The sequence below is a fragment of the Hemiscyllium ocellatum genome, chromosome 24 (genome assembly GCF_020745735.1).
Source record: "Hemiscyllium ocellatum isolate sHemOce1 chromosome 24, sHemOce1.pat.X.cur, whole genome shotgun sequence".
Lineage (NCBI taxonomy): Eukaryota > Metazoa > Chordata > Chondrichthyes > Orectolobiformes > Hemiscylliidae > Hemiscyllium > Hemiscyllium ocellatum.
The window spans coordinates 28,994,303-29,007,960 of record NC_083424.1 but is presented as its reverse complement, the minus strand read 5'-3'; the positions used below and the strand labels follow the sequence as shown (position 1 = coordinate 29,007,960).

Below are 13,658 nucleotides of genomic sequence, written 5' to 3'. Positions count from 1 at the left end.
AGTGATGAGTCATGTTAGTGGATATGTTGCTGTACAGCATTGGGCTATATCAATCTCACACCTACGCCACATGCCAGCAACTTACATGGCAAACACACAGAATATATTTCAACCAATTGGCCATGTCTCAAAGTCTAAGGGGTATACTCTTCAGTCAAGCAAAGGGAAAGGCCTTCAGTCAGAGGGTCCCACCACAGTAACTAAAGAGCAGCATCAGTTATCAGTCTAGGGGATTGGACATGGTCAGTCAGCTGCTTGGAATAGTCATTACTAAGGGAGCTGCATCACTACAGTCCAGGGAGTGGCTATGGTCACTGATGCAGATCCAGGCAATTATTTGGACAGTCACACTAAAGTGAGTGAGGTCTGTCAGAGATTGGTCAGTATCAGTTGGGGCTGTCCATCCAGTTGGGTGTCAGAGGTGTGGGCCACGTCAGTCCTGGAGTCATCTCAGTGAAAATCAAGTGGGTTATCAGGTGGCACTGAAATGACAGGGAATTTGGGGAAGTGAGTCTGAGTTGAAAACCAGAGCTGAACATATGGGGCGGGTGGGAAGACATCTCTATCACCTCTGTGAAGCCAAAGTAATCACAGGTGACCTGAAGAGTGGAACCTGTGGGCAACAATTCATAAAGACATTCTAAGGTCTCATAGGCTGCACAATGGCACAGAACTGACTTCCTCTCCCCTATTGTTATTATGCTCTTGTGTACTATTTGCCCTTTCTTGGGTCCAGTGAGGTGGCAGGAAAAGTAGCAATGATCAAACAGCACTTACAATCTCCGGCTGTATTTGTGTGATATGGCTTGTACTCCGGATGTCACGGTGGTTGAGTGGCTAGGTAGAATAGCCATGGGGAATGCAGGCTTACAGGGAGAGGTGGGTCTGGGTGGGATGCTCTTCAGTGGGTCAATGTGGATTCAATGGGCTGAATGGCCTATTTCCACACTCTCAGGATTCTATTCTACTGCATTCATTGGAATAAAATCCACTAAGTAAAAGGTCCACATGAATACCTTTTATGAACCTCCTTGGCAAATCAAAGATTATCAAACTGTCATCTGCATGTGATACGAATGACTGCCCACATTACGAAGGACCTGTCTTGTTTCTTATATTCCCATACAGGTTCACTGGAAGCATGACCAATGGATCTAGCCACAGACAGGATTATTGTCACTGTTATTGTGGTGTAGAGGAACAGGGAGTTTGAGGAGTATCAGATGCACCAAGAAGCCGAGAACCAGCACCAACCTCCAGGAGGCACCAAACAGTCTCAGTTGAACATCCTCTCAGGATTCACAGGAAGTACAGGAGGCCAGAGTCTATCATCCTCAATGCCGTTTCCTCCAGATGAGTGAGGCACAATGTCACCACAGACTGAGTATGCTCTGGGGCTCTGTAACTGAACTACGCCAACTGCCAGTGTTGTATCCACCACATGAAGGAGTGGGTGGCCATCCTCTCCCAGTTCTTTATCACTACTTGGAACAAAGTTTATAAACATACTCCTTCCCTGTGCTTATAATTCCAATAATGAAATGATGTATAAGCATTCTTATATTAAGAATTAATCTTTGAAAATTATTAATTGAATCACAAGGTCCCCCTGAAACAGGAGTATTTTTGGAGTCCAGTAGGAAATAAATTCCTCCAGCAAATAATGGGAACTTTTTTCAGCATTAACAATACACACATTTTTATTTTTGGAATGTGCATCTTTGAAATATGTACTATACAAGAAACCAGTTTTGTTAAGGGACCAGAAATTAAATAAAAATATGCATTTTCTCATGCTGAAGAACAATTTTGAATGATTACACATCTGAATTCTGCAAAGAATTCACTGCTGATAGTCTGCCTTTCCCTCACCTGTCAGACACAGTGACCACTGTAATGCTATCACTTTGTAGATTCATCAGCTTTAGAGCTTTTTTTTTGTATGATTTTACTGCATCAAGTTGAATTTGTGGTGCGCTCACTGTGTCCCAGATAACCAAATTCCCTGCGGAGGTAGCAGTAAGTACTTGTGAAGGAGTCAGATGAAAAACTGATTGACTGTAGAGTCCGACAATCTTGTTAAATGTCTGTGGAAGAAAAGATATTGGTGGTAAAATTTAAGCAGTAAACCAGCTGACCATAAATAGATAAATGCCAATCTTCCTACAACATTCATTATCAATGAGTAGCTAGTTAAAAATATTGAGAACCACTGCTGAAAAGTTATTTACTGTACATGATCTATGTGATTTATTTCTTAGTCTTTAAACCTCTTCAATCTTTAAGCTGAATACCTGTTCTAAAGTATTAGCCTCTCAGCTCTTAGCAGCATGCAGAGAGCTTTCTTAGTGAGCTGGGTTTAAGTTTCACATGCTTCACAAGTGTATAATAACATTTCTGAGCAGATTGGAAAATAATTCTGATTCTTGGGGGAAAAATGAACAGGTTACTAAGTTGAATGATCAGACATGATCAAAATGAACGGCAGAGCAGACTTGAGTGGCCAACTCCAACTCCTATTTTCTAAGTTGTTATTAGAGATTGCCCACCAGTAGCTCTTCCCTGAGTTTTCTTCCCACTGCCAGAAAAGCGCAGAGCTTTTTGTGGTACACCTGAAATCAGAAACCACACAACGATAGACATGAACAGTACTTTTAAGGTGTTTATAGCTCTATTGTGGAAAAAGTTATTACGTGGCAATTAATTGAATCATTTTGTTTTGATTCTGTTCCACATACTGGCTACTCTATAGGAAAAAGAAAATGCCTAATCTCTAGTTTCAATGCAGGCTTGTTAATTTAAAATTGTGAATAATTTTCAAAACACTGCATGGATTGTGAAAAATACGGAATAGCTTGTCTTTAGAAACTCAAATTAATTTTGCCTTTCACTTATAATATGCATATAGCTTGAATCAGTTATCATATAGAAATTGAATAATTAAATATTAATACTTACTTCATCTGTAAGGATTGGTGATGCAAATTCCAACTGATTGTCTTTCTATAATGCAAAACAGATTTTATTAATGCAGAGGTTTCTATCAACAGTAGTGTACATAATTTCATATTTATTTGAATTTGCATTGCATTTTGAAACTGAAATGGACTGTTTTTGTTCAGCAAAAGTATTAAGAAATTGAATTGAATTGAATTTATTGTCACGTGTATCGAGGCACAGTGAAAAGCTTTGTCTTGCGAGCAATACAGGCAGATCACAAAGTTAAGTAGTATAGATAAGTAAATAATAGGTAAACAGTAGCAAAAACAAAAACACAGGTACAGGCGAATGTGAGGAGTTTGTGAGTCCATTCAGTATTCTAACAACAGTAGGGTAGAAACTGTTTTGAAACTGGCTGGTGTGTGTGTTCAGGCTTCTGTACCTTCTCCCTGATGGTAGAGGTTGTGGAAAAACATTGCCAGGGTGGGATGGATCTTTGAGAATACTGGCAGCCTTTCCTTGACAGCGAGCCTGGTAGATGGATTCTATCGCTGGGAGGTTGGCCTTTGTGATTGTTCGGGCCGAGTTCACCACTCTCTGTAACCGTCTCCAACCTTGAATGTACAGTTGCCATACCAGGTAGTGATACATCCAGATAGAATGCTCTTGATGGTGCACCTATAAACCTTGGCAAGGATATTCACTGTCATGACAAATTTCCTCAGCTGCCTGAGGAAGGCGAGATGTTGCTGGGCTTTTGTAATCAGTGCATCTACATGAAGAGTCCAAGAAAGCTTGTTGGGGATGACAACTCCACTTGTTCCACCACTCTGCTGTTAATGTGTAGGGGGGACATGAGTAATATCCTGCTGAAAGTCAATGATGAGTTCCTTGGTTTTGCCAGCATTGAGAACTAGGTTGTTCTCAGTGCATCATTTTTCCAGGTCTTCCACCTTTCATCTGTCGTCTGTTTTCATCGCCATCTGAGATTTGATCAACTATGGTGGTGTCATCAGTGAACTTGTAAATGGCATTAGTCTGGTATTTGGAGACACAGTCCTGGGTATACAATGAGTACAGTAGGGGGCTGAGTACGCAACCTGGGGGGGCTCCAGTGTTGAATATTAATGAGGATGAAATATTGTCCCCAATCTTCACTGATTGTGGCCTGTGGATAGGGAAACTAAGTATCAAATTGTAGAGAGTGGGGCTTAGTCTGAGATCGCATTAGTAAGGGAATGGGTCTGGGCGGGTTACTCTTTGGAGGGTCGGTGCAGACTTGTTGGGCTAAAGGGCTTGTTTCCACACTGTAGGGAATCTAATCTAATCTAATCTCATTACTAAATTTAGTAATCAGACTCAAAGGGATAATAGTGTTAAAAGCTGAACTGTAGTCAATGAGTAGGATTCTTAATTAGCTGTTCTTAGTGTCAAGATGTTCTCGGGAGGAGTGAAGGGCAATTGATATGGCATCTGATGTTGATTCAATAGGCAAATTGGACGGGTCAAGAATAGTGGGGAAGCTGGAGTTGATTAATGCCATGTTCAGCCTTTCAAAGTATTTCATGACCACTGGGCTGTAGTCATTGAGACTTGCTGCATGAGCTTTCTTAGGCACAGGGATGATGTTGGCTTCTTGAAACAGGCAGGGAGAGTGGCCTGCTGTAGGGAGAGGTTGGAGATATTCGAGAAGACCTCTGCCAGTTGATTTGTGCATGCCCTGAGTGTACGGCCTGGTACTCCATCTGGTCCCATCACTTTCCTTGGATTCACATGAAGGAAAACTGATCTGCCCTCTGATGCAGTGACTGTTGGGGTAGGTTCGTCAGGACTTGTCGGAATAGGTGTTACCTCTCCACCGAAATTCTGCTCAAAGCGAGCATAGAAGGCATTGAGATGACCTAGAAGGGATGTGTCATCATCTGCTATCTTGCACTATCTCTTTATAGAATCTGTGATGTCATTCATTTCTTGTCATATTCGCCGGCCGGGTGTCTGTCTGGGTCTCTAGTTTGGATCAGTATTGGTCCTTGGCTGTCTTAATGGCTCTGCAAAGGTCATACTTGGATTCCTTATATTTGAGTGGGTCTCCTGATCTGAAGGCCTCACGCCTGTTTTTAGCAGGTTGTGTATGTCCTGATTCATCCAGGATTTCCTGTTGGGGAACACCAGATTGACTTCCTCGGTATGCTGATAAATGGTGCTGGTATACTCGTCCTAGGTACCTGCGGATTGTTTGAACATGCTTCGTGGGCAAAGATTTGCCACCCTGCCTACCCACAGCAAGGCCACAGAAAATCAAGCCTGTCTAAACCATACAAGAAACACCCAGAATGCCTCAGCATTGACCAGACAAGCTGACAAGGGAAACCAGACATGACCATAGTCACTCGCAGACCAGGGAATACACTTCCCAAGACAAACTAACAATAAGCTTCCGGGACCCGATCAACACAGCTGTCCCAAAGCCGTTAGGGCAGTCTCGTACCCCAGTGATACCAAAGATGCACAAAGGACAGGTCAGACGGAGAGACACCAGAATACCTCATTCACAGGACAGCAACAATGGAAATACCTTACTGCTTTAAAAGGGACATTCTCACCTACCCTCGAAAAGAGCTGAAATCTCCTGATCCCATTAAAAACTGATTGTAGATATAATATTGCATCCTGGCAGCATCAATCAGGACATTCTTCTGACAACTGCTTTGCGATTATCACCATTGTAACTGGATTACTTTTACTTAATTATCAAATACATTGTATTTTCCCTATTTTTAATGAACATCTTTGTACAAGATTCCTATAAAACCTGGCTTGACTTTCAGCTCAGGGAAAAAGTGAGGACTGCAGATGCTGGAGATCAGAGCTGAAAATGTGTTGCTGGAAAAGCGCAGCAGGTCAGGCAGCATCCAAGGAGCAGGAGAATCGACGTTTTGGGCATGAGCCCTTCTTCAGGAAAGAGAGTTCCGGCTGCCTGGACAGGTTGTCTGTGCTGTTTCAGCTTGGTCAATTTCTCTTCCGCGATATCGCTGTGTTAATAAACTGTTTGTTAATTTCACTTCGATCTATGTTTTGTGATCTCAGCTTTATTGGGCTAACTTCTCCAACATGGCCCGACCAGCCAGCAGGTAAATGGAGTTAGGTTATAAATCAGCCACAATCTCATGGCTGGAGGGCTGAATGGTACATTCCTGTTTTTATGTTCCTTTTACATGTAATTTCTCAATTTTTCTTAAAATTAAATGCCAATTATGTTTCTGATTGCTAGTTATAAGGAATATCAGTGGAGAACTGTACAGTCAGAAACATTGGTCAGCAAGCAAGACAGATCATTCAGTAACAACTTCTCCTTATATATTTTCCATTCCTAATGATGAGTTATTACTATAATGTGATAAGCTGGCATAGGTAGCTTCCATTTTAAATGATTGCAGAGGAATTTATATGCTGGAGCCTTAATATTCAGAAACAAATATATGACATTCAAAGAGTGCTAAAGCACCCTGCAGGGTCTATCCCAATTATTTGCTGTTGTCTCATTGTGTTTCAACTGAAGATCACAATTGATGTTAACTCTTCATATGTAATGGACATCAAATAGTGCACTAAAACAAAAAAAAATCATTAATTTTATGCAACATTTTCTGCAGTTGAGTTGGAACAGACAAAACGTAATGAATGTCCTTAACTGATCTTAGGAATTAATAAGTAGCTACAATTATTTGAATTTTCTAGCTAGTGCCATCCACAAGAGGCGCTTGAGTAATGGTCTTGAAGAGACTGGCAATACTTGCAGCTAAACATCCCAGTTGCTTGATACATCAGATTTCCTGCAAACAGCATAAGATCAATTTGGATGTATAAAATAATAAGGAAATAGCCCAGGGATGATCACCAAGTTAGTTATATATATTTTAAAACCTCGATAAATCCTTTATAAATGAAAGTCCCTTTTAAAAATAAAAATTAAGTGACAGTGATGTATGTTAATTATTTAACATTATATGTTAATAAATTATACAGTTATCCAAGTTTTGACGTTTAGACAGAACTGTAAACTACAAACCTTGATCAGAAGCTTTTCTGTAAATGTCAGCTCTTATTTGTACCCATCTTCTAATGTATGCCAAACAAAATAAAAACAGGTTGCTTAAAGTAAATAACTGGGTCACATTCTGTTAATATGCAATTAAACTCACCCAAGTATAGAACACGACTTCAGTTTTACTGTTGCTGAGCAGTTCAGTATTATCTTCAGGATTAAAAAGTACAAATGTCTGGAAAAAAATGCAACAGGGAAACTTATGAAAAACAATCAAGTTGCTTATAAGTCAACTCCAAATAATTGTGTGAAAAATTACCTTAGATCAAAATAAATAAAAATCAAAAACCATTTCCAACCCAATCAATTAGATTAATTTCTGATTACTGCAAATTATAGTGAAGCAAAACTAAATTACACAAATGGCAGATCCAATGCTAATACTGGAGCACAATAATTAGCTTTAGAAACCATAAAGTATTGACATTAGAAGGTAAATTTGGTAAATTTATGATGAACTGGTCACATTCTCAAAACAAATTAAGTGCATAATAGCAACATATTAAAATGAGTTTTGATGTTAGATAAATATGAAAACAACTGAATTGAACTAAACCTTTCAAATATTTGATTATAAGACAAATATGCTTATGTAGAGAAACCTATTAATTTGCCTTTGTAAGAGTCAAATGAAACCAGATATAAAATTATGATCAAAACATATTTATCATATGTTAAAAATATTATTTCTGCATTAGCTTCCGGTTAGCACTTTTCCATTATAAAATTCCACATTTATAATGGAAACAGCTTATGTAAACATGCAATACAGTAATTACAACTGCTCCAAAATAAAGCACAGCAGGGGAAACCTAATTAAATCGTGACAAATATATCTTCAGTACACTGTTCTGCTATAAATGTGGGCACAGAACATTATAAAGGCAATGTAGAATATATGGACCAAAGTCAGAACGGAGCTATATTTGCACAACTGTCCCAATTATTCCAAATCACCTTAATTCACTTTGTGTGCCAGCAACATTTGCTGTTCACCAAATACAAGAGTTTTAACAAGAGTACATGGGTGCAGTTGGGTGTGGTTGTGGGAGATATTTTGGTTGCATTAATAAAACAGTTACAAATCTCAACGACAATCCATTTCACAGGTTTAACCAGTCAATTCTCCTAAGCCTGTTTCAAATTGATCTCTCATCAGATCACCCTCTTTAAAAAAAAGCCTCTTCCCAGGATGGAGGACAATACATTGTATCTTTCACCCTAGCTGACCTTCAGGGTTGCTCTGGCCCGACTAGAAGGCATTCTGTTAATAAGGCCGATTTCCAAGCAAAACCAATGATGGATGCTGTCGATGTCACAGAATATATGGAAAATCCAGACATTCAGGGCTGAATTTTGGAGGGAAAGCGGTGCAGCCCAACAGTGGTGCAGCTCAGCATCAGAGGGTGCAACCCATTACTGGTGCATCCCAGCAGCAGGGGGTGCTGCCCAGCAGTGGTGCATTCAACAGTAATATAGCCAGCAGCAGAGTAGCCCAGCAGCAGTGCAGCCCAGAAGTGTGTGTGTGTGTGTGTGTGGGGGGGGGGCAGCCCTGCAACATTGCAGCTCAGCAGCGGGGATGCGGCTCAGTAGTGAGTGCTGTTGGGATTGCAAGCAGGAGCAGGAAGAAGATCAATGGCCACTGGAATGCGATAGAGCTTTAGGATGGGGAGGAATGTGTGAACCCATGGAGAGGGAAGAGAAATGTAGGGGAGATTGTATTTTGAAAGACAGGAATCAAGAGAGGATGGTATCTTGGTGACAGGTGGCTCTGAGGCACACAATGAAACTTGTGTTTCCTTCCACCTCATTCCTTTTTCAAATTGGCCTCAGAAGCTGACCTTCAATTATTTATTTAAATGTAGTGGGAGCCCTGATGATTTCAGTGCCAATTCATCTTATGCGTTATGAATGACAATTCGGGGGCTGGCTGAAAGGATTGTGGCCTTGCATTCAAAATGCCCCTGCTGCTGAAAATACGCCCAACTGTGGGATGCCAAATTCAGTTCCAGGTTTCCTCTGCACTACCTGGAGAGATACTTGCTCCTTTCGCACCCATGAAGTGCTAAGCAGGAAGATCCATGAGTAATCTGCTCAATTTGCACCAATTAAGGCCCTTAAGTGGTCAAGTTAAGAGGCCCAACTCACCACTGGTATGATTACCTGCCTTCCTAGCATGTGATAAAAGTAACTTCTGTCTTAATAGGGAACCAGGTCAAGCTGCCATCTGAGTTTGGTGAGGGGCCTCCATTTGCCTGATGTGAGGAAAATAAGGAGCAAAGTTTGGGGTAAAGGGGATAGCCATTGAAAACCATCTACTACCCTTGCCTCCAACCTCCCTGAGCCCCTCTGTTTGAGAAGAAGATTGACATTTGCACCATTTCAACCACTTATCGCTCAAAACTGATGATGTATAGGACCATGAAGCTGCTGGCTTCTCATTAGAGAACAGCTTCTAGCAGTGGGCAGCAGCAGTTTCGGTAGTGAGGCTTCTGACTGGATGAGAAGCTGACTGGGTCAGTTGTTGAAGCACACATTGGTGTTTGATCCAGTAAATGTTTGCCTGGCTGGGGGTGGGGGAGCTAATTACCCCTGAAGTCACTAAATTCCAGACCTGGAATCAGTTGTTTCTTCATAGTTGTGTCTGAAGGTTATGGGTTTGTATCTCACTCCAGGATGTAAGCATGTAATCTAAGATGACAGTACACTACTGAGGAAATGGTGTATTATCAGCTTCGGTGCCTTTCAGATGAATACTCAAACCATCTTCCACCTGCTTAAGTGCAAGTAACAATTTCATGTCACAAACTGTAGAAAGATAGGAAGTTCTCCTGCTGCCATAGTTAACATTTCTCCTTCTAAAACAATACTGCTAAACATTAAGTGATCATTCATTTTCATTGTTGTTAGGTCTCACTGTATGCAGAATGGCAGCCACGTTTATCAACATCAGAAAAAAGGTCACAGCACCTCAAAGCTACTCATTGCAATATGAATTGCTTTGAAATAGTTCAGTGAGAGAAAGCAAACATGTTTAAGTTATCGGCTGTTTGAGTTGGTAACACGCTCACCTTGTCAGAAAATTTCAAGGCACCACTTCAGATTCTTCTACTTAAAAAAATCCAGACCAACACCTCCGTGCGATACTTCAGTGGAGCTGTATGTAATATCAGAGGTGCCATCTTTCCGATCAGATGTTAAACCAAGGTCCTTTCTGTCGTGTAGGATGTGAAAGATCTATGGCAGTATTTTGAGGAACTACAGGGAGTTCCCACCAGATTTGGCCAACATCACACAAAACAACTACTAATATATGTTCCTTGTTTCACTGTATGTAAATGGAGGCAAGAATATTGACAGCATATGGCTGAACTTCTGCTCTGTCACCTCAGAACCAGAGATTCTCTGTGTAGGAAAACAAGCCTCCAAGAAATGTTCCATAATACTGTAAGATAAGGAACAGAGTTGAGCCATTTGGCCCCTTTATTCTGCTCCATTATTTGAGAAACAATGTAAGACTTTGAAATGGCAGCCATACACAACATGAGAATTTCATCTACAATGAGTATGGTCTTCGACTTAATTTTTATGTACCTTAACTGACACAAAAATTGTAATTTATGATAATGTTTTCAAAACGTACCTGAAAGCTAAAGGCTGGACTGAGGTCCACAGAACAAAGTGGTCCTTTTGTTTCTGAAGTCCAGTCCCAGATGGACACGCACTAAAAAAAAGTTCAAAATGTACAATTTCAGGCACAATGACAGTGGATAATTAATGAAGACAAAATTCAATTTCCTTTGCTGCAATAAAATTTTATATCTTTGTTTGAATCTCTCCACTCAAACATGCATTCTCCCAAAGCATTGAAATGAATCTAACCAAGATCTCAGATTGAATTCAATGTGTTTGTGGTGGATCATTTCACCTCACCCTCATTATCCAGCTCAGAGGGATAGTCCTCCCTCGTTTGCGTTCATAACTATCCTATCATCGCCACTACTCCCACCCTGCACTCTATTGTCTCACAAGAATTTATTTCTGCCTCCTCCTCTTTATTATACTCATGCTCTTTCAACTTCATTTTGAATCATGGGCTGGGATTGGGACTGGAACAGGAGCAGAGGTACCTTTAAACGAATTGACCCAGAAAGATTATGGATCCCCCAACCCGTCCAGAACATGCTAGAATATTCAAATTGAGAGTGAAGAGGGAGAGTCAAGAACCTTCTCACCTAAATTAACATCCTACTTTGAGGATCTTGCTAACAAACTCAGGGGGGAAAGGATGTAATTTTCAATTTCTAAACAATCAAACCTGACTGTGGTGCACATTGGTGAATAGCTGTTGGGTTTACTTCGGGGAAAAAAATGTTTCTACACAGAGAAACTTTGAAAACTGGGAAATCAAGTTCCAGTTGTTTCATTGACCATTTGGTCATCTTGGACACTTCTTCCACATGGCAGCAGCAGGCCCATCATGGCTGCCATCTGTCTTTGCCCTTTGTGCTCTAATTGGTTGCTGAACATGCCTCCAGCCCAATTTAGGCTTTGAGGAGGAAATTACCTGAGGAATTCAGAAGAGTTGAATGGTTGGGACACAGAATTTAACTGGTTGACCAAATTAAAAATCAAGCCGCTGGAGTTAATTTCCAAAATAAGCCATTACTTCTCTTCCCGCAATAACTGGATTATGAGAATGCTCACCAGCACCTTAGATGAGTTATAATTTCCTTCAATGAATCATTGAGAGACCAAACCCACTGTTATTAATTCAATATCCCAGGAACAGCTCCCATCCTCTTCACCAACCAGTGATTCAGGTTCTGACATCCTTCTTAACCTTGAGCTGACTTTCCAACTCATTACTCATCAATCACAAATATTGGTCACTTTGCCCCATGTAACATCACCCACCTCCATGCTTACGTCAGCCCACTTGCCACTGAAAATTTAATCCATGCCTCAGACACTGGTGGATGCAATGATTCCGATGCAATTCTGCTAAAACTGTAATATTTCATCTTCCATCAAATTGTCATCAGAGAAACCTCTCCTGCCGATGTTCTATCCTACTAAATATTTGACCAAAAACTGGATAAGTGTCAATTTTAGGATTATCATCGAGGGTTTCCCTCCATTTGTTCCAGTGAGTCCTCTCATGCAATATTCCATGCCTCTCCTCATTAGTTATATCGCACGACTCTATGATGCCCCACTTGTGTTATGGTGTATTTAGCAATGGCAGAAGAATCTGCCTCTGCATGGTCTCCCAGCGCCAGTACCATATTTAAAACCCAGCTGTACACCAGATTATGAGCTACCAGTCTGGAGCTGCCCTTCGCAGTTTTAGATTACTTACAGTGTGGAAACAGGCCTTTCGGCCCAACAAGTCCACACCAACCCGCCGAAGCGCAACCCACCCAGACCCATTCCCCTACATTTACCCCTTTACCTAACACTACAGGCAATTTAGCATGGCCAATTCACCTAACCTGCACATTTTTGAACTGTGGGAGGAAACCGGAGCACCCGGAGTTGAAGGGCTATGAAATAAAGAGAAGTTTCTGAGGGCACATGGGTAGCACAGGTAATGCTCCATTACAAATGCAGCCTCATATTTTCATTATCACCTGTCTAACTGAATGTCATTTACAGGAGTCAAAGCTACACAGATTACTCATCCTTAGCAATGCTCTCTTAGAACTGTGCTTAAGGGAGTACTACTATTTTCCTAATGCCCAGCATAACATTGTTCAATGTGAAAGCATCATCAAGTGGAAATGGTTGAAAATGTTCACTTTCATTCAACAGCAAAAGCAAAGAGGAAACATACAAAGAAAAAGCTGCATTTGCTTTGCAAAAAGACAATGAAAGATTATGCCCAGCTCACATCTACAGGCACTGGGAGTCAATTGAGTCCTGTCTGGCTTGTTGCGTCTGGCTGCACTGCTTGACCATGCTGAAGGTAATGAGTCTCCTGCTCAATATCCTCCTCTGCCTCCTCAAAGACTGCTGCCACTCTCCCAGCTCCCCAGAGTCCATTACATCCCCTTTCTGTCTGCTCCAATTGTGCAAAGCTCAGCCTGCTAGAATTTACCGCACACTTTGTCTGGACTATAACCCAAGGCACTTCCAGACCAACTCAAGCATCGGAATCTCATCTTCAGAAGACCTGTTGTCTCTACTACGGTGGTCTGGAGGAACAATGGGTTGCATTTGACAATGGACCGCTCCCATCTTCCCTGTGACTTAATTGTGTTGGAGTTGGGTGAGCGGCAGGGTTCAGGTATAATACTAGCCCACCTAATTAAATGTCCTTCCCACCTCCATATTCACAAGAACAGGATTCACCTACGGGCAGTGAAGAGTGACAAACTCCAGGAAGAAAGGCGGTGAGATCACTGCAGATGGCTAAACTATGTCCTTGTAAAATTCTCTTGTTTCAGGAACCAATCTTTCAAATTAATTGCATACATTGTTTTACAGTTCAAAGAAAGTGAAATAGGGAAGCCAAGGGATTATAGATCAGTTAGACTAATGGCTGTTGCAAATGTTTAACAAAGGACAGAATGATTGAATATCTTGAAAACAGTCAGCTGATCAGGGAAAG

General features: G+C 41.1%; 1 protein-coding gene across 1 annotated transcript in view; it reads right to left on the bottom strand.

Moving 5' to 3' along the window:
- cfap251 (cilia and flagella associated protein 251) overlaps positions 1 to 13,658 on the bottom strand; it is an 83,774-nt gene that overhangs the window by 47,062 nt on the left and 23,054 nt on the right. The window contains exons 7-10 of the mRNA XM_060844143.1: positions 10,689 to 10,769; positions 7,139 to 7,220; positions 2,959 to 2,999; positions 1,873 to 2,087 (exon numbers count right to left, since the gene is read on the bottom strand). Coding sequence (XP_060700126.1) covers positions 1,873 to 2,087; positions 2,959 to 2,999; positions 7,139 to 7,220; positions 10,689 to 10,769 — 419 coding nt within the window. The remainder of the gene's footprint in view (positions 1 to 1,872; positions 2,088 to 2,958; positions 3,000 to 7,138; positions 7,221 to 10,688; positions 10,770 to 13,658) is intronic.